The 21,253-nt window shown below is 40.6% G+C and overlaps 2 protein-coding genes across 9 annotated transcripts in view; one reads left to right on the top strand and one right to left on the bottom strand.

Moving 5' to 3' along the window:
* Positions 1 to 14,752, top strand: part of IFT88 (intraflagellar transport 88) — a 126,833-nt gene extending 112,081 nt beyond the window's left edge. For 5 of the 8 annotated variants that reach the window (XR_004263413.1, XM_032260123.1, XM_032260129.1 and 2 more), the window contains 2 exons: positions 14,095 to 14,205; positions 14,443 to 14,752. Coding sequence is in view for 5 of the 8 variants with exons in the window: in XM_032260123.1 (XP_032116014.1) it covers positions 14,095 to 14,205; positions 14,443 to 14,564 (233 nt within the window). In the remaining 3 variants the exon portion in view is untranslated. Of the gene's footprint in view, positions 1 to 1,472; positions 1,490 to 14,094; positions 14,206 to 14,442 lie in introns of those variants that run through there. The other 3 variants (XR_004263411.1, XR_004263412.1, XM_032260127.1) reach the window with 3 other exon arrangements.
* EEF1AKMT1 (EEF1A lysine methyltransferase 1) overlaps positions 12,937 to 21,253 on the bottom strand; it is a 150,161-nt gene continuing 141,844 nt past the window's right edge. Inside the window, exon 5 of the mRNA XM_032260132.1 lies at positions 12,937 to 13,842. Within this exon, the coding sequence (XP_032116023.1) occupies positions 13,808 to 13,842 (35 nt within the window). The 3' untranslated portion in view covers positions 12,937 to 13,807. The remainder of the gene's footprint in view (positions 13,843 to 21,253) is intronic.

Below are 21,253 nucleotides of genomic sequence, written 5' to 3'. Positions count from 1 at the left end.
TTCTTTCTTTTCTTTCTTTTCTCTCCTTCCTTCCTTCCTTTTCTTTTCCTTTCTCTCTCTCTTTCTTTCTTTCTTTTTCTTTCTTTCTTTTCTTTCTTCTTTCCTGTTTTTTCTTTCTTTTCTGTTCCTTTTCTTTCTTTCAATGGAGCCTTGCTCATATTGCCCAGGCTGGAGTGCAGTGTTATGATCTTGACTCGGCTGCAACCTCCGCCTCCTCAGTTCAAGCAATTCTTGTACCTCAGCCTCCCAAGTAGCTGGGGTTACAGGCATGTGCCACCCTGCACAGCTAAGTTTTGTATTTTTAGTAGAGATGGAGTTTCGGATGTTGGCCAGGCTAGTCTCAGAACTCCTGCCTTAAGTAGTCCACTCCCTCAGACTTCCAAAGTGCTGAGATTACAGTCGTAAGCCACCATGTCGAGCCAATTTTTTTTACATTGTCTTAATAAACATTTTTAACAGTAGAATTGTTGAATGTAAAGGTATGCAAAATTTTAAATCCTTTTTTATGATAGTCAAAAACACGTTAAGACCATCTTACCCATTTTTAAGTGTACAATACAGAGTATTAGCTACGTGCACATTGTTGTGCAACAGAGCTCTCGAATTTTTCCATTTTGGAAAATCGAAACTCTGTATCCAATGAACAACTTCCCTTTTCACTCTTCTTTCTCCTCTCCTGGCAACCACCATTCTACTTTCTAAGAATTTAGCTTACATTAGATACCTCATATAAGTGGAATTTTACAGTATTTTTCTTTTTGTGACTGGCTTATTAGCATAATGTCCTCAAAGTTTAACCATGTTGTAGTGTGTGACAAGATTTCCCTGTTTTCAAAGGCTAATAATATTTCATTGTATGTATATGCCACATATAAAAAATTCATTTATCGATGGACAATTAGATTGCTTCCATCTCTTGGCTATTGTGAATAATGCTGCAGTGAATATGGATGTGAAAATATTGAGATCCTCTTCTCATTTCTTTTGGCTAAATATTCAGAACTGGGATTGCTAGATCATATGCTACCTCTATTTTTTCCCCCTGAGGAAACTCCATTGTTTTTCATAGTGGCTGCACCATTTTACATTATCTTTAAGGATGCATGAGAGGTTAATTTTTCCACGGTTTTGCCAACACTTGTTATTTTCTAGGGTTTTTTGGGGTGTGTGTGTGTGTGTGTGTGTGTGTGTGTGTGTTTTCATACTAATTGCTATGAGGTGGTACATCACTGTGGTTTTGGTTTGCAGTTCCCTGATGAATAGTGATGTTGAACATATGATTTTCATATGCCTGTTGGTCATTTGTATATCTTCAGAGAAATGTCTATTCAGATCCCAATTTTTGGATTGTTTTATTGTTTTTGAGTTTTAATTCTTTATATATTTTGGATATTAACCCCTTATCAGAGATATAGTATGCAAATATTATAGGTTGCCTATTCACTTTGTTGATTGTTTCCTTTGCTGCACAGGAGTTTTTAAGTTTAACGTGGGACCATTTGCCTGTGTTTGCTCTTCTTATGTGTGCTTTTGGTACCATATCCAAAAAAAAAATCATTGCCAAATCTAATGTCATGTCAATTTTTCACTATGTTTTCTTCTAGGAGTTTTATAGTTTCAGATCTTACATTTAAATGCTGAATGCATGTTGAGTTAAATTTTTGCTTATGGTATAAGATAAGGATCTGATGTCATTCTTTTGCATACAGATATCCAGTTTACCTAGCACCACTTGTTAAAGAGACCATCTTTTCTCCAGTGTGTAAACTTGGTGCCTTTGTTAAAGATCATTTGACCATATACATGAGGGGTCTTTCCCCTGGGCTCGCTATGCTGCCGCATTGGTATATATGTTTTTCTTTATGCCAGTACCATACTGTTTTGATTACTATAGCTTGTAGATGTTTGAAATCAAGAAGTGGGAGGCCTTCTGCTCTGTTTTTTCTTTTTCAAGAGTACTTTTGGCTGGCCAGGCACAGTGGCTCATGCCCGTAATCCCAGCACTTTGGGAGGCTGAGGTGGGTGGATCACCTGAGGTCAGGAATTTGAGACCAGCCTGGCCAACATGGGGAAACTCCATCTCCACTAAAATACAAAAATCAGCCGGGTGTGGTGGCATGCACCAGTAATCCCAGCTACTTGGGAGGCTGAGGCAGGAGAATCAACTTGAACCCAGGGCGTGGAGTTGCAGTGAGCCAAGATGGCACCACTGCACTCCAGCCTGGGCGACAGAGTGAGACTCTCTCTCTTGTGGGTTCAAGCAATTCTCCTGCCTCAGCCTCCTGAGTAACTAAGACTATAGGCGCACACCACCATGCCCAGCTAATTTTTATATTTTTAGTAGAGATGCGGTTTCACCATGTTGGCCAGGTTGGTCTTGACCTCTTGACCTGGTCATCCGCCTGCATTGGCCTCCCAAAGTTCTGGGACTACAGGCATGAGCCACTGCTCCTGGCCTCTCCTCACATATTTTTATGGGGTGTGTGTGTGTGTGTGTTTGTGTGTGTGTGTGTGTGTTTCTTCTCACAGAGACTTGCTCTGTCCCCCAGGCTGGAGTGCAGTGGTGTGATCTTGGCTCACTGCAACCTCTAACCTCTGTCTCCTGGGTTCAAGCAATTTGTGTGCCTCAGCCTCCCAAGAATCTGGGATTTGCAGACATGCCCCATCATCCTGGCTAATTTTTGTATTTTTAGTAGAGATGGGGTTTTGCCATGCTGGTCTTGAAATACTGGCCTGAAGTAGTCTGCTTGCCTTGGCCTCCCAAAATGCTCCCAAATTATAGGTGTGAACCTCTGTGCCCAGCCCTTTGTGTGTTTTGTGATTGTAACATAATTTTATAGTCATGGTTATCTTTATACTTTTGTCCTTTAAATCCTGTACATTAATTAAAAGTAATTTACACATCACCATAAAATATTACAAAATTCTTTTTCTGTCTCCATAATTAACTTTACCAGAGAGCATTGTATTTCCATATGCTTTTATTTCAACTTGACTCTACTTACCAATTTTGGTTAGGTCAATCTAGTGGTGGTAAACTCCCTCTGCTTCTATTTTTCAAGAAGCTCTTAACTTCACTTTCATTTTTGAAGAAAAGTTTTGCCAGATAGAGTATTTTTAGTTGGCAGTATTTTTCTTTAGCACTTTGAATATATCCTCCCACTACCTCCTTGCTGTATTGTTTCTTTCGAGAAATCTGCTGGTCTTTCCTTGATTGCTTTTTCTGTTTGTCCTGCTGACTCAATAATTTCAAATGATCTATCTTGAGTTCATGGATTTTCTTCTGCTTGATCAAGTCTGCTAATGTTACTCTCAAGTGAATTTTTAAAATTCATTTATTGTATTCTTCAGCTCCAGTATTTATCTGGCTCTTTTTGAGTTTCTAGCTCTTGTTGATATTCTCATTTTGTTCATTTGTCATTTTTCTGATTTTGTTTTGTTGTCTGTCTGTATTCTCTTATACCACATTGAGCTTCTTGAATAAGATTTTTTTGAATTATCTGTCAGGTAATTTATAGATGTGCATTTCTTTAGGATTGGTTTCCAGAGATTTCTTCTTGTTGTCGTTCCTTTGATTGGGCTGTGTTTCCCTGTTTCTTCGTGTGCTTTATTATAATTTGTTGAGATTTGTGCATTTGAAAAATTTTAAAAAGCCACCTTTCTAAGTATTTACAGACTGGCTTTGTATAAGAAATGACCTTTACCAGTCAGCCTGGCTAAAGATTATGGGCATCTCTTAAAGCTTTTATGGGGAAGCAACTTCTCTCTAGCCTTGTATGTGTAATTTCCGAGTTAGAGAGGTTTGCTGGTTTTTCTATTAGGAGCTTGTAGTCCCTTGCTCCCCCTGGTGTCTGTCTGTAGTACTGTAGGATCCCTGGTGCTGCAGCAAGCTACAGAGAGCTCTGGCCCCAGCCATTCAATATATGCCAATTCCCCATGTGCACTCTGAGTCAGATGAGTCAGAAAGCAGTTGTTCAAGCAGCCTCCTTCCCCAAAAAGCCAGAACATTGAATGTATGTTTCACTCTTTTCTTTTTCTGTTGTTTTTTTGTGTTTTTGTTTTTTTTTTTGAGATGGAGTCTCGCTCTGTCGCCAAACTGTAGTACAGTGGCACAATCTCGGCTCGCTGCAACCCCCGCCTTTCGGGTTCAAGTAATTCTTCTGCCTCAGCCTCCAGAGTAGCTGGGACTACAGGTGCGCAACACCACGCCCAGCTAGTTTTTTGTGTTTTTAGTAGAGACGGGGTTTTACCATGTTGGCCAAGATGGTCTCAATCTCCTGACCTCGTAATCCGCCTGTGTTGGCCTCCCCAAGTGCTGGGATTACCTGCGTGAGCCATGGCACCAGGCCATCACTCTTTTCTTTACCTTCCAAGGGGGAAGCCATGAGCTTGACTTCCTCCTGATCACAGAGAGCTGTACTAGCTTCTGTCTGTGGTACGAGTAGTCGTCTAGCATTACAACAAGAGACTGAGCTCTCTTTTGTTCTTAGCAGCCCCCAGACACCCAAAATATGCAGTGCCCCATCAGGGTTCAGAGTCAGGTGACACAGAAACCAGTCCTTCCAGCAGCTCCGCCTAAAGCCAGAATGTTTGACACATATTCCACTCTTCTCTTTCCTTCCCAAGAGAGAAGCTGACGTGGACTTTTTCTCCCTATCATGAGCTGTGTTTTAATGCAACTGTTCTTGGCTTCAAGCTTGCTTAAGATATTCTGAATTTCTAACTGGCTTCTGGAGTTATCATAAAGGCTTTGGAGCCATGTGTTTTTAAATAAGTATCTCTGTTGGGGAACAAAATCAAGGGCTTCCCTCTTCTGCCATCTTGCTAACTGCAAAATATTAAATCTTTTATTCTCAGAAAGCTTGTTCATTTGTTTCACTTGCTAACCTGATATTGTGCCATTTTAATAGACAAAACTAAGTCTTACATTTAGAGTCTTACATTAGAATTATTTGAATCTTTAAATTTTGTTGAATATTTGATACATACAAAAGAATACATGTAGCACTTTTAAGTTGTGAAGCATGTTTAATAAAATAAAAATTGATGAAACTATCATAAAGCAGATCTAGAATATCCACCATTACTGTTGCACCCACCTGTGTGCTCTTCCTCATTTCGTCTCCTTCCTCCCAGAACAGAAACCTGTGAGTTTTATCTTTTGTATACTTCTAGCTTTGTATTTTCCATTCCTTTTTTTGTATATAATTTCACCATCTATGTAAGCAATATATTTAATTTTGCTTCTTTTTGAGCTTTCTAACAAAGGTTTTTTTTAGTATACGGAGTTTTGACTTGCTCTTTTTTCACTTGTTTCTAAAGTTATGTAAGACCAAATATTTTAAATATACTTATTGACCATTTGTATTATTTAGGGAATTGTCTCTTTCTATACTTAGTTTTTTGTTTGTTTTTTGTTTTTTGTTTTGTACCTTAAGTTCTGGGGTACATGTGCCAAACATGCAGGTTTGTTACATAGTTATACACATGCCATGGTGGTTGGCTGCATCCATCACCCCGTCATCTACATTTGGTATTTCTCCTAATGCTATCCCTCCCCTAGTCCCCCACCCCCCAATAGTCCCTTGTGTGTGATGTCCCCATCCCTGTATCCATGTGTTCTCATTGTTCAGCTCCCACTTATGAGTGAGAACATGCAGAGTTTGGTTCTCTGTTCTTGTGTTAGTTTGCTGAGAATGATGGTTTCCAGCTTCATCCATGTCCCTGCAAAGGACATGAACTCATCCATTTTTATAGCTGCACAGTATTCCATGGTGTATATGTGCCACATTTTCTTTATCCATTCTGTCATTGATGGGCATTTGGATTGGTTCCAAGTCTTTGCCATTGTGAACAGTGCTGCAATAAATACACATGTGCATGTGTCTTTACAATAGAATGATTTATAAGTCTTTGGATATATACCCAGTAATGGGATTGCTGGGTCAAATGGTATTTCTAGTTCTAGATCCTTGAGGAATCGCCACACTGTCTTCCACAATGGTTGAACTAATTTACACTCCCACCAACAGTGTAAAAGCATTCCTATTTCTCCACATCCTCTCCAGTATCTGTTGTCTCTTGACTTTTTAATGATCGTCATTCTAACTGCCATGACATGGTATCTCAATGTGGTTTTGATTTGCATTTCTCTAATAACCAGCGATGATGAGCTTTTTTTCACGTTTGTTGACTGCATAAATGTCTCCTTTTGAGAATTGTCTGTTCCTATCCTTCCTCCACTTTTTGATGGGGTTGTTTGTTTGTTTCCTGTAAATTTGTTTAAGTTCTTTGTAGATTCTGGATATTAGCCCTTTGTCAGATGGGTAGACTGCAAAAGTTTTCTCCCATTCTGTAGGCTGCCTGTTCACTCTGATGATAATTTCTTTTGCTGTGCAGAGCTCTTTAGTTTAATTAGATCCCATTTGTCTATTTTGGCTTTTGTTGCCATTGCTTTTGGTGTTTTAGTCATGAAGTCTTTGCCCATGTCTATGTCCTAAATGGTATTGCCTAGATTTTCTTCTAGGGTTTGGGTGATTTTAAATCTTATGTTTAAATCTTTAATCCATCTTGAGTTAATTTTTGTATAAGGTGTAAGGAAGGGATCCAGTTTCAGCTTTCTGCATATGGCTAGTCAGTTTTCCTAACATCATTTATTAAATAGGGAATCCTTTCCCCATTGCTTGTTTTTGTCAGGTTTGTCAAAGATCAGATGGTTGTAGATGTGTGGTGTTATTTCTGAGGCCTCTGTTCTGTTCCATTGATCCTTATCTCTGTTTTGGTTCCATATGAAATTTAATGTGTTTTTTTCCAATTCTGTGAAGAAAGTCAGTGGTAGCTTGATGGGGATAGCATTGAATCTATAGATTACTTTGGGAAGTATGGCCATTTTCACAATATTGATTCTTCCTAACCATGAGCATAGAATGTTTTTCCATCCGTTTGTGTCCTCTCTTACATCCTTGATCAGTAGTTTGTAGTTCTCCTTGAAGAGATCCTTCACATTCCTTGTAAGTTGTATTCCCAGGTATTTAATTCTCTTTGTAGCAATTGTGAATGGGAGTTCACTCATGATGTGGCCTTCTGTTTGTCTGTTACCGGTGTATGGGAATGCTTGTGATCTTTGCACATTGATTTTGTATCCTGAGACTTTGCTGAAGTTGCTTATCAGCTTAAGGAGATTTTGGGCTGAGACGATGGGGTCTTGATATATAATCATGTGGTCTGCAAATAGAGTCAATTTGACTTCCTCTTTACCTATTTGAATATTCTTTATTTTTTTCCTCTTGCCTGATTGCCCTGACCAGAACTTCCAAAACTATGTTGAATAGGAGTGGTGAGAGAGGGCATCTTTGTCTTGTGCTGGTTGTCAAAGGGAATGCTTCCAGTTTTTGCCCATTCAGTATGATATTAGCTGTAGGTTTGTCGTAAATAGCTCTTATTATTTTGAGATACGTTCCATCAATACCTAGTTTATTGAGAGTTTTTAGCATGAAGGGATGAGGGATGTTGAATTTTGTCAAAGGCTGTCTCTGCATCTATTGAGATAATCCTGTGGTTTTTGTCTTTGGTTCTGTTTATGTGATGAATTACATTTATTGATTTGCATATGTTGAACCAGCCTTGCATCCTAGGGATGAGGCCAACTTGATCATGATGGATAAGCTTCTTGATGTGCTGTTGCATTCAGTTTGCCAGTATTTTATTGAGGATTTTCACATGGATATTCATCAGGAATATTGGCCTGAAATGTTTGTTTGTTTGTTTGTTTGTTTTTTAGTTGTGTCTCTGCCACATTTTGGTATCAGGATGATATTGGCCTCATATAATGAGCTCTCTTTTTCTGTTGTTTGGAGTAGTTTCAGAAGGAATGGTACCAGCTCCTCTTTGTAACTCTGGTGGAATTCGGCTGTGAAACCCTCTGGTCCTGGACTTTTTTGGTTGCTGGGCTGTTAACTGCTGCTTCAATTTCAGACATTATTATTGGTCTACTCAGGGATTCGACTTCTTCCTGGTTTAGTCTTGGGAGGGTATAAGTGTCCAGCAGTTTATCCATTTCTTCTAGATTTTCTGTTTTATTTGCTTAGAGGTGTTTATAGTATTCTCTGATGGTAGTTTGTGTTTCTGTGGGATCGGTGGTGATATCGCCTTTATCATTTTTTATTGCAACTATTTGATTCTTCTCTCTTTTCTTCATTAGCCTGGCTAGCAGTCTATTTTGTTGATCTTTTCAAAAAATCAGCTTTTGGATTCATTAATTTTTTTAATGGTTTTTGTATCTCTATCTCCTTCAGTTCTGCTCTGATCGTAGTTAATTCTTGTCTTCTGTTTTTGAATTTTTTGTTCTTGCTTCTTTAGTTCATTTAATTGTGAAATTAGGGTGTCAATTTTAGATCATCCCTGCTTTCTCTGTTGGGCATTTAGTGCTATAAATTTCCCTCTACACACTGCTTTAAATGTGTCCCAGAGATTCTGGCACATTGTGTCTTTATTCTCACTGGTTTCAAAGAACATCTTCATTTCTGTCTTCATTTTGATATTTATCCAATAGTTGTTTAGGAGCAGGTTGTTCAGTTCCATGTAGTTATGTGGTTTTGAGTTAGTTTCTTAATCCTGAGTTCTAATTTGATTGCACTGTGGTCTGAGAGACTGTTACAATTTCCATTCTTTTGCATTTGCTAAGGAGTATTTTACTTCCAATTATGTGGTCAATTTTAGAATAAGTGTGATGTGGTGCTGAGAAGAATGTATACTCTGTTGATTTGGGGTGGAGGGTTCCGTAGATGTCTGTTAGGTCCACTTGGCCCACAGCTAAGTTCAAGTCCTGGATATTCTTGTTAATTTTCTGTTTCATTGCTCTATCTAATATTGACAGTGGGGTGTTAAGGTCTCCTACTATTATTGTGTGGGAGTCTAAGTCTCTTTGTAGGTCTCTAAGAATTTGCTTTATGAATCTGGGTGCTCCTGCACTGGGTGCATATATATTTAAGATATTTAGCTCTTCTTATTGCATTTGATCCCTTTACCATTATGTAATGCCCTTCTTTGTCTCTTTTGATCTTTGATGGTTTAAAGGCTGTCTTATCAGAAACTAGGATTGTAACCTCTGTTTTTTGTTTTTTGTTTTGTTTTGTTTTTTGCTTTCCATTTGCCTGGTAAATCATCCTCCATCCCTTTATTCTGAGCCTTCCTCCATCCCTTTATTCTGAGTCTGCACATGAGATGGGTCTCCTGAATACAGCACACCAATGGGTCTTGACTCTTAATCCAATTTGCCTATCTGTGTCTTATGGAGGCATTTAGCCCATTTACATTTAAGATTAATATTGTTATGTGTCAATTTGATCCTGCCATTATGATGCTAGCTGGTTATTTTGCCTGTTAGTTGCTGCAGTTTCTTTCTAGGGTCAATGGTCTTTACAATTTGGTGTGTTTTTGCAGTGGATGGTACTGGTTGTTCCTTTCTATGTTTAGTGCTTCCTTCAGGAGCTTTTGTAGGGCAGGCCTGGTGGTGACAAAATCTCTCTGCATTTGCTTGTCCATAAAGGATTTTATTTCTCCCTCACTTATGAAGCTTAGTTTGGCTAGATAAGAAATTCTGGGTTGAAAATTCTTTTCTTTAAGAACATTGAATACTGGCCACCACTCTCTTCTGTCTTTAAGGTTTCTGCTGAGAGATCCGCTGTTAGTCTGCTGGGCTTCCCTTTGTGGGTAACCCAGCCTTTCTTCTGGCTGCCCTTAGCATTTTTCCTTCATTTCAACCCTGGTGAATCTGACGATTATGTGTCTTGGGGTTGCTATTCTCAAGGAGTGTCTTTGTAGTGTTCTCTGTATTTCCTGAATTTGAATGTTGGCCTGCCTTCCTAGGTTGGGGAAGGTCTCCTGGATAATATACTGAAGAGTGTTTTCCAACTTGGTTTTATTCTCCCCATCACTTCCAGGTACACCGATCAAAGGTAGATACGGTCTTTTCATGTAATCCCATATTTCTTGGAGGCTTTATGCATTTCTTTTCACTCTTTTTTCTCTAATCTTGTCCTCTCACTTTATTTCATTAAGTTGATCTTCGGTCTCTGATATCCTTTTTTCCGTTTGATCAATTCAGCTATTGAAACTTGTGTATGCTTCATGAAGTTCTCGTGCTGTTTTTCAGCTCCATCAGGTAGTTCATGTTCTTCTTCTCTAAACTGGTTATTCTAGTTAACATTTCGTCTAACATTTTTTCAAGTTTCTTAGTTTCCTTGCATTGGGTTAGAACATGCTCCTTTAGCTTGGAGAAGTGTGTTATTACCCACCTTCTGAAGCCTGCTTCTGTCAATTCATCAGACTCATTCTTTGTCCAGTTTTGCTGCCTTGCCGAAGGAGCTGTGATCCCTTAAAGAAGAGGCTTTCTGTTTTTTGGAGTTTTCAGCTTTTTTGTGCTGATTTCTTCCCATCTTCATGGATTTATCTTCCTTTGGTCTTTGAGATCAGTGACCTGTGGGTAGGGTCTCTGAGTGGACACCTTTTTGTTGATATTGAAACTGTTTCTTTCTGTTTGTTAGTTTTCCTTCTAACAGTCAGGCTTCTTTGCTGCAGGTTTGCTGCCTGTTCCTTCCTCTGGTGGCTTCATCCCAGAGGGTTACCTGCCACATGCCAACCAGATCTCTCCTGTATGAGGTGTCTGTTGGCCCCTACTGGGAGGTGTCTCCCAGTCAGGATACACAGGAGTCAGGGAGTCACTTGAGGAGGTGGTCTGTCCGTTATCAGAGCTCGAACACTGTTGAGAAATCCACTGCTCTCTTCAGAGCTGCCAGGCAGGGACGTTTAGGTCTCCTGAAGCTGTACCCACTACCATCCCCTATTCGCAGGTGTTCTGTCCCAGGAAGGTGGGGGCTTTATTTATAAGTCTGTGATGGGCTGCTGCCTTTTTTCAAAGATGCTCTGCCCAGCAAGGACATCTAGTGAGACACTGCCTGCAGCTGCTGAGCTGTGTCAGGCTCTACCCAGTTTGGATTTCCCAGCAGCTTTGCTTACACTGTGGGGTTGAAACCACCTACTTGAGCCTCGGCAATGGCGGACACCCCTCCTCCCACCAAGCTCAAATAACCCAGGTCGAGCTCAGACCGCTGTGCTGGCTGCAAGAATTTCAAGCCAGTGGATCTTAGCTTGCTGGTCGCCATGGGGGTGGGACCTGCTGAGCCAGACCACTTGGCTCCCTGGCTTCAGCCCCTTTCTAGGGGAGTGAATGGTTCTGTCTCACTGGCATTGCAGGCACCACTGGGGTATGGAAAAAAAAAAAAAAACTGCTGCAGCTAGCTCGGTTTCTGCCCAAACAGCCACATAGTTTTGTGCTGGAAACCCAGGGCTCCTGTGGTTGTGTAGGTACCAGAGAGAATCCCCTGGTCTGCGGTTTTGAAAACCATGGGAAAAGCTCATTATCTGGATGAGAGTTCAGGAAATAGTCCCTAATGGCTTCCTTTGGCTAGGAGAGGCAGTTCCCCAGCCCCTTACTCTTCCCAGGGGAGGTGATGCCCCACCCTGCTTCAGCTCGCCCTCCTTGGGCTGCTCCCACTGTCCAACCAGCCCCAGTGAGATGAACCAGGTACCGCGGTTGGAAATGTGGAAATCACCTGCCTTCTGTGTTGATATCGCTGGGAGCTGCACACTGGAGCTGTTCCTATTCCGCCATCTTGCCTGTCTGTTTTATACATTTTTTTTTATGGTATATATAAGCTTCAAGATTCCCTTTAACAGTGAATTTTATGATTCTGATATTTTTCTCATAAATAAAATTTGGGCATTTTAATTGGTTAATAATTTAGATAAATTGATCTTCAAATTCTTATTTTCTGACTTCATTATATAACTTCCCTCCAGGAGATAGTAATATTACTGTAGTAACGTGCATATCATAATTTCCAAAATAGTTTCATTTTATTTAAGCATAAAACCTACCAAGGCTTACAAATGCTTATTGATTTATTTGTACCTGCCCATGTATGGCATTATTACTCCATGAAACTTGGTTGAAAATGATGAAACCACAGTATTCACAGTATTACCCACACTAGTCTTTATAATGAAACTTTTAAAAATTGCATTTATAGTTTTTCAATTGGACAACTGAAATTTTTCAAATGAAGTCAGGTTTTATTTTATTTATTATTTGTTTATTTTTATCTTTTTATTTTAGAGACAGGTCTCACTGTGTCACCCAGGCTGAGTGCAGTGGTGCTGTGGTAGCTCATTGCTGCATTGAACTCCTGGGCTCAAGTAATCCTCCCACCTCATCCCCACAAGCAACTGGGACAATAGGTACATGCCGCTCTCCCCAGCCAAGTTTGCCAAGTTTTATTTTTTAAAGGTTTGCTTTTTCCACAAAATTTGAATCTTTTAGGATAGGAATTGTACATTTGGATTTCAGAAGGGCTTGGGGTGCCTGAGGGAGCTATCAGGTTATTTTGGTAATTTACATCTATATGAAAAGTTAAATAATATTGTAGTTACTAAAATGAGGGTGTGTTTCTGACATTCCACAGTATTCCTCAGTGAGCAGCTCTGTGAGGCATTTCTGTCTTCTCTCTCTAATGGGAACACCTACATTTTTGTGGAGAAATTGGTTGTCACATCTTATGCACCCATGAGTCATAGAACTGTTCCTGCCCTTGCCCTTCACTGACTGCAAACCCTGAGGCAAGAAGACCTGTTTGGACCACTCCCTCCCAACTTCATTTTCCCTTTCTCCCCCAAACTTTTCTTATGTACTCATTCATCTTTTAAAAGATTGCTGTATAGTTATTGCGTATATATTTGGTGGGTTATCTTAAACTTTCCTTGGAGACAGGTAGGATATACATTATTCAGGAAAAAAAAGTGAAGTAAAAGAAATATTCCTAGAGCAATGTTTTTCAACTTTATTGACCTGAGCTCACTCAGGCAGTTTAAAAGACACTTATATACATTTCTGCATGGAAAAAATTAACTTTGTTTTAACAGCAACAACAAAAACATAGGGACAAAATAATTTAAAACATGCTGAAGTATGTAGACACATTCAATACACTAAAGAGCTTTATCTTCCAGCAACATCAGTGCTAGGGAAAATGGTAAGGTTTTGGACAGGAACCTTAGAGAAGACTTATTTTTGGGGGTCAATTGGCCAATCTTAAAATTTGGGAATTTTAAAGTCCGTCTTGTTCCAATTTATTCCCAGAGACATTATCAGTAAACTAAAATACAAAGGTATATTCAAAAAGAAATGGTCAGTGTTTATCAGCGGACTACTCTTACTAAAAGTGAGGCTAACATCATAGAAAAAACACCACCGTAGGAATTGTAAGGGGAAGAAAGGAGAACTGTGGGGCTAGAGGAGTGGTTCTTTAGAAAATATCACAGCAATTTCTGGTTAAAAAGTACTACTAACATTTCCTACTAATGTCAGTGTTCGGCTCTACCTGAAAATCCTCACTGATACAGATTACATTTTTTAAGGCAGCCATTGCCTATTTGGCAACTATAATTCTTTTTTAAGTTTATCATTATATCAAGCCAAAATCTATTCTGCTGTACGGGGGAAGTCCAGTCCTCTTCTGTATGAACATACTTCAAATGTTTGAAGAAAGTGCTTGTGTGATCCAGGTTCTCTGCCCACTAGGTTAAGCTTACCCAGCCTCCTCTGCTGTTTTTCACGTGATGTGGTTTTAGGGCCTCTCTCCAGCCTGGATAGGAGGTTGACGATGCAACTCATGCTGAGCTTGTGACTTCCCTTCTGTTGTTTCTTCAGGTGCTTTGTTCTTGGCTAGATTATACTAGTCTGGGTGATCTCTTACTTTCTCGTAAGTTCTTCCATAAAATTGAAACCTATAACCAAACACACATTTGAAAGAATAAGTATACAGACTACTCTTAAGTGATGTTTTATCTGTTTTATAGATTTCCCACAAGAGATTTCTTTCAAATTTCAGAAAACAAGAATTACATCCCTAACAAGCTGGCTTCCAAATGAAACAACCTGCGTGTTTCTTGGGAAATAATTACACTTTAAGATGCATAATGTAGTTTTATGTTTTCTCAACATATTAAACAAATGCATTTTTATTTTTGTGTTTTCAGATAGTGGCCAGAACTGTAGTGCCAGTAGTAAAGGTGAACGACTAAGTGCCAAACTCAGAACCTTACCTGGGACAAATGAACCTTATGAAAGTAGCAGTAACAAAGAAATAGGCAAGTGCACCCCACCCAGTTCCTCCAGGCGTAGCAGGTCTGAAGAAGACTGGTGAGACGGCAAAAAGGTGTCGCTGGGAATTCTTACGAATTCGATATTTACAGATAAAATTTAAATGACTTGGGAGACCATTTCTGTTCACTCTGAGTTATTCATTTTGATTATGAGCCTGATTGGTTTCAAATTGTTTTGTTTGTTTACATAATGCTAACATGACAATCTCTTTTGAAACCTAGATGCCTCGTATGTGGACCCACTTGGCCCTCAAGTAGAAAGACCAAAAACCGCAGCCAAAAAAAGAATCGATGAGGATGATTTTGCTGATGAAGAATTAGGGGATGATTTGCTTCCAGAATAATACTCATTTTAATATGATATTTATTAAAGGAAAGAAATTGCCTTATGAGATCAGCCTCATGTTAAACTTTGGATTAAATAACCTTTTTTTTTTTTTTACTGTCAAAACTTTAAATAAGTGTATTCTATTCTGTAAGTATGCATTTAAGTTGTTTTTTTCTTTTAAGGAATAAAAACATGTAAAACTAATACTTTAGGCCAGTGACTTCTTTACCTTTTGAAAACATTGACACACAGGAAGAAATAAATTTCATAACACAACTTAGTACATATATGTGCGTGTAATCATAAAAATTTGCCCTTATTGCAGTACATGCTAATATTTTCTGTAATTTCATTCAAACAAAGTGCTAGTGGTGGAATCGCTACATTGATTTTATGACTTGCAGCTTGAAAAATGCTGTGTGGACGTAGGCACAACTAATTTAGACTGAAACTTAAATTGCTTGGAGTCTGGAAATTCTTTGGAAGATTTGCCTTGGGGGATTAGAAACACTATTAAAACAGTTAAATTTTGGAAGCAGCATAAAGGGTAATGAGATAAAGCACCAAACCATAACCCTAGTGCTCTTTTCCCAGGTTCCCTTCTACCTCAGCCCAGCGGTGTGCACCAACAGCACAGAGCAAGAACAACTCAGACTGCTTTTCCCGTTTGTGACTTAGCGGGGTGGGGGCAGGACTGCCTGCATTTTTCTTTAGCAACATGTTTGGCTGGTCTGGAGTCTGCAGAGGAATTCCAATGATGAGGAAGTCAGAAGAAGTAGCTTATCTCTAACACTATACTAAAGAGAAGGGACCCTTCAATCTTATTATACCATTGTCTCTGCAGTGCGCATGCTACTGTTAGATGCAGGGAAGGAAAACCAAAACTAGACCACACTCCTTGCTCCCAAAGTAGGTTATGCTCTAATGGATGAGACTCCAGCAAATACACTAGACATCCAGTATGTGCAGAGAATCATTCAAGATGCGGGGGATACTGTAGTGAACAGGAACTGTACCTTGCCCTCAAGGAGCTTAAATCTGGTGGGGAAGACGTAAGTATATTTTGTTTGTTTGAGACAGAGTCACTCTGTCGCCTAGGCTGGAGTGCAGTGGCACAATGTTGGCTCACTGCAACCTCCACCTCCTGGGTTCAAGAAATTCTCTTGCCAGCCTCCCGAGTAGCTGGGATTACAGGCCTGTGCCACTACGCCTAGCTAATTTTTTGTATCTTTTGTAGAGACAGGGTTTCACCGTGTTGGCCAGGCTGATCTCAAACTCCGCCCACCTCGGCCTCCCAAAGTGCTGGGATTACAGGGGTGAGCCACTGCGCCCAGCCCAGAAAATATATTTTTAAAGGACTCTAGGTAATTGTTAATTACAGTCAAGAGAACAAAATGGAGTAATGCAATAGGTAGTGATTATGGAGGAGGAGGTCTAAGAGGTGGCCTTGGTATTAACACTAGAATGGTGAGGAGAAGGCAGTGCTCTGGGCAGAAGGAGCAGCAAGTACCACACACTGAAAAATGAGTGATGTGGATGTGTCAGAGTGTCATTGGGCTACCGTGACAATGAGCGAGAGTTTGGGGTCCAGCAATGTGGGTGGTGTGCTCTTTAGGCAGGAAAGGGAAAAGAGATGAGATCCAAAGGTAGGGTTTAGACCATAGAGAGCCTTATAAAGACAGTGATCTTACTCTAGTTATCATAGAACAGCCGCTAGAAGGTTTCATGCAAGGGAGGTGAGTGAAGTGCTTTCATTTAACCTTTAGAAACCAGTCATCACACTGGTCACCATGACGATGAAGTGGGCGTGGGATGGAAGAGAAGAGTGGAAACTACTAGCAGTAGCCTGAGTGTGAGGTGAATGCAATTGAGACCAGGATTTTAGCAATGGAATTTGTGAGAACTGGTCAGATTCAGCATATATTTGGAGACAGAGCTGAGAAGACTTACTAATAGATTGGACATGGATTGCGAGGGAAAGAGAGGAAAAGATGCCAAAAACTGTGGCTAAAACGGAGTGGCTAGTGTTGTCTTTTTAGTAAGAAAGGAATAGGCTGGGAGCGGTAGCTCACACCTGTAATCACAGCACTTTGGGAGGCCAAGGTGGGCGGATCATGAGGTCAGGAGATTGAGACCATCCTGGCCAACATGGTGAAACCCTATCTCTACTAGCTGGGCGTGGTGGCGCACACCTGTAGTCCCAGCTACTCGGGAGGCCAGGAGGCAAAGATTGCAGTGAGCTGAGATCGCGCCATTGCACTGCAGCCTGGGCGACAGTTTGAGACTCCGTCTCAGAAAAAAAGGAAGGAATTGATTTTGGGGGGAATAAGTAGATATGTTTTAGCCATGTTAAATTTGTCTCGTAAGCATCCAATTTCGAATACAAAGAATGCAGTTAGACCTTAAAATCTGGAGGTCACAGAAGAGGTGAGGGCTACAGGTAGAAATGTGAGAATCGTCTATGTACACTTCGTACTTAAAACCATGAAACTGAATGAGATCACTTAGCTCTGAGAGGGAGGATAGAGAAAAGAAGTATAAGCAACGTGCTCATGAGTACAGGAGAAAAAGGATGGCCCAGCAGAAGAGACTGAGAAGAGCAACAGGTGATTAGGAAGTGTCCGGATTCAAGATTCCATTTCTGAGGAGGATGCAGTAGGTCATGGAAGGCCTCTGTATTAGCTAGCGGGAGAAAACAAATCATTGCAAAAATCATGTTCAAAGTCTCTGGAGAGCTGTGGAAGCAACAACACTAAAATTGCAGAGAGGAAAGAGCCATTGCTAAATAAACTGCTCATCCTGCCTGTTTTTCTGGAGACATTTGCCAGTTCTAGGCATGGGCTAAGAGCTGGGCTTTCCCCAGGGAAAAGGCGTCATCTAGAGGGAAGAAAAACTAGCAGAGCTTTTGGTGGTCACGTGGGGTTGGCATGACAAACTGGAAACTTACAGAAGCCCCAAATGTCTGTCTGGCGTTCCTCCATGGGGCATTTGCTGGAGTGCTATTTCAGGTGGGGTCATGCTGAAGGCTGGGGAACTGGATGAGGCTTTTAAAGGCTTAAATCTCCTATAGATCTTAGGGGACAATGTCCTGCTAGAGGGAAGGGCTTTCCACAAGATATTTGTTGTTTACCCTCAAGATGTTTGCCATTTTGGGGACAGGTGTAGTGGCTTGCACCTGTAATCCCAGCACTTTGGAAGGCCAAGGTGGGTGGGTCACTTGAGGTCAGGAGTTTGAGACCAGCCTGGCCAATATAGCAAAACGCTATCCCTACTAGAAATACAAAAATTAGCCAGGCATAATCCCAAATAGTACAAAATTTAGCGAGCTGTAATCCCAGCTACTCAGAGGCTGAGGCACAAGAATCTCTTGAACCACCTGGAAGGCAGAGATTGCAGTGAGCAATCTCTGTGTCACTGCACTCCAGCCTGAGCAACAGAGCAAGACTCCATTTTGAAAAAATTTTTAAAGATATTTGCTATTTGTGACTCTGCATGGGGGCAGGAGGCTAAGGATCTAAATTCAAAACATGGAGGGGCCAACTTGACTCTCTTTCTGTCTTCCTCAACTGCGGAGACAAATCTTCTAAGCTCCTAGTCAAAAGTCTAGAAGGACAAACATGAATCAAGAGTGGACTGACCCTTGCAAACGCTCCAGCCCAGGCTGGGTGAGGTGGCTCATGCCTGTAATCCCAGTGCTTTTGGAGGTTGAGGCAAGAGGATTGCTTGAGGCCAGGAGTTCAAGGCCAGCCTGGGCAACATAGTGAGACCCATTCTCTACCAAAAAATTAAAAAATTAGCCAGGGCATGGTGGCATGCACCTATAGTCCCCATTACACGAGAGGCTGAGGCAGGAAGATCACTTTAGACCGGGACTTCAAGGTTACAATGATCTGTAACTGTGCCACTGCACTCCAGCCTGGGCAACAGAAAGAGACCCTGCATCTCAGCTCAATCCCTGGCTGGACTGAAGTAATTAGTCCTGAATCCTGTCTGCCTCACAGAGGAAAGAGGACCTTTCTATGGTAACAGTATCATTTGCAGTCTCTATGGTTCTTATACATACAATGCTTGGCATGTAACAAAGAAAATTACTAAAGTGCAAAGAGTCAAGAAAATATCACCAGCAATCAAGAGAAAACATAAATAGAAGCAGTACCCTAGATAATCCAAATAATGGATTTAAGAAACAACGACTTTATAACTAGTGTGTTAAATGAATAAAATGGATAAAAAGATGGAAAATTTCATTTGGATGTTGGAATCTGTGAAAAAAGATTCAAATAAACAACTTAAAATTGAAAGACACAATATCTGAAATTAACTTATTTGGATGGATTGAAAATGTACCAGACACAGCAGATGTCAGAATTAGTGAATAGGTCAATAGAAAAATATCCAAACTAAAGCAAAGAGAAATTAGACTGGAAACATAAAGCAGCTGATAAAAGACACTTGGGTCACAGTCAAGAGTTTAAATAATTATAATAGGAATCAGGAAAGAAGTGGAAGGGAGAGTGGGGTGGAAGTAACATTAGAAGAGAAAATAGCTACAATTTCCCTAAATCATTAAAAGACATCAAGCTACAGATTTAGGAAGTTCAGTGAACACCAAGGAGATACAAAGAAGACTACTCTGTAGTTATACTGTGCTCAAACCGCTAAAAACACCGGGAAAGTCCTTCAGATAACCAAAATTACAAGGACACGGTACTTTCAGAGGAACATTAATAAGATTTACGGCTAACTTTTCAATAAAAAACTGGGAAACCAGAAGACAATAGAATGGTATCTTTAAGTGCTGAAAAATAAAAAAATAACTCTGCCAATCTAGAATTCTATTCCAGTGAATACAACCTATAAACTTAAGTAAGACTTTTCAGGCCAGTCACGGTGGCTCATGCCTGCAGTCCCAGCACTTTGGGAGGCCGAGATGGGCAGATCGCCTGAAGTCAGGAGTTCAAGACCAGCCTGACCAACACAGCGAAACCCCATCTCTACTAAAAAAATACAAACATTAGCCCAGTGTGTTGGCAGGCGCCTGTAATCCCAGCTACTGAGGAGGTTGAGGCAGGAGAATTGCTTGAACCTAGGAGGCGGAGGTTGCAGTGAGCCAAGACTGTGCCACTGCACTCCAGCCTGGGCAACAGAGCAAGACTCCATCTCAGAAAAAAAAAAAAAAGACTTTAGACAAGGAAAATTTGAGAAAATTAATTACCAGACTAGTTCTATAGAAAATGCTGAAAGTCCTACAGGCTAAAGGAAGATGATCCTAGGAAAAAGCATGAAATGACAGAAACTGATGATGAAGTCGAAAATAATGAAAAGCACCAGAAACGTATGGGGATATACGAAAGAATACTATTTAAAACAACAAAAATAATCATGCCTTGTGAGGTTTTAACATACATAGAAATAAAATACCCATCCTACTAGTCCAAAGATTAGGATTGGGCATTAAACGAAGTTTCTTGTGTCACTCAGACAGCGCTAGACCATAATGAGGGGTGTTTTGCAGAATGTATAATTAAAAATCTAATAGTATTTATAATGAAAATTGAAAGAATGATAAAATCAGCTAAGTGCAGTGGCTCAAGCCTGTAATCCCAGCACTTTGAGCGGCCGAGGCAGAAGGACTACTTGAAGCCAGGAGCTTTGGCAACAAGGCAAGACCCTGTCTCTATAAAAAATCAAAAAATAAGCCAGGCACAGTGGCGAGTGCCTGCAGTCCCAGCTCCTCGGGAGGCTGAGGTGGGAGAATCACTTAAGCCCAAGAGTTTGAGGCTCCAGTGAGCTATGATGGCACCACTGTACATCTAGCCTGAGTGGCAGAGCAAGACACTGTCTCTGAAAATAAATACATAGATAAATATTAACTAATAAATAAAATAAAAATCGCTACTTTGCAACCACCACAATATTAATGAATCCAAGCAAGAATCGTCACTGATTGCTAAAGCAAGTGAAGGAACGTTTGATGAGAGTAGTGTATTTACATAGCCCCGAAGTTTTCTCCATGAATTACTTATTAATTATAAGAGGAAGAATAATGATTTTATATTGGAGAAACCTAGTGGGACCTGAATCATGACCAAAGTGAACACAGCCAGTAATGGGATGAATCAAACCCCTGTGCCTCCTGACATGAGGCACGGAAAAGATCCAAAATTACCCGATCAATATTCCTGCCAAAAAAAGAACCTAAACCCAATCATGAAGAAGCCTCATAAACTGAAGAACATTTGACAGAATAACCGGCCTCTACTTTTCAAAAATATCAAGGCCATGAAAGACAAAAACCGTCCGAGGAATTGTTCCAGATAAAGGAAGACTGAAGCAGGCCAGGTGCAGTGACTCACTCCAGTAATCCCAGCACTTTGAGAGGCCAAGGGTGGTGGATTGCTTGAGGACAGGAGTTCAAGACCAGCTTGACCAACATAGTGAGACCCCCATCGCTACTAAAAATACAAAAAATTAGCTGGGCCTGGTGGTGCATGCCTGTAATCCCAGCTACTCGGGAGGCTGAGGTATGAGAATCGGTGGAACCTGGGAGGCAGAGGTTGCAGTGAGCTGAGATTGCACCACTGCACTCCAGCCTGGGCAACAGTGAGACTCTGACAAGAAAAAAAAAGAAAGAAGGGAGCAAGGAAGGGAGGGGAAGGGAGGGGAGGTGGAAACCAGAGGGAAGGGGAGGGGAAGGGGAGGGGA

The sequence above is a fragment of the Sapajus apella genome, unplaced genomic scaffold (genome assembly GCF_009761245.1).
Source record: "Sapajus apella isolate SASKATOON/1434 unplaced genomic scaffold, GSC_monkey_1.0 scaffold114, whole genome shotgun sequence".
NCBI classification, from domain to species: Eukaryota; Metazoa; Chordata; class Mammalia; order Primates; family Cebidae; genus Sapajus; species Sapajus apella.
Note: the sequence above shows the minus strand (reverse complement) of the source record. Positions and strands in the feature narration are given on the sequence as shown.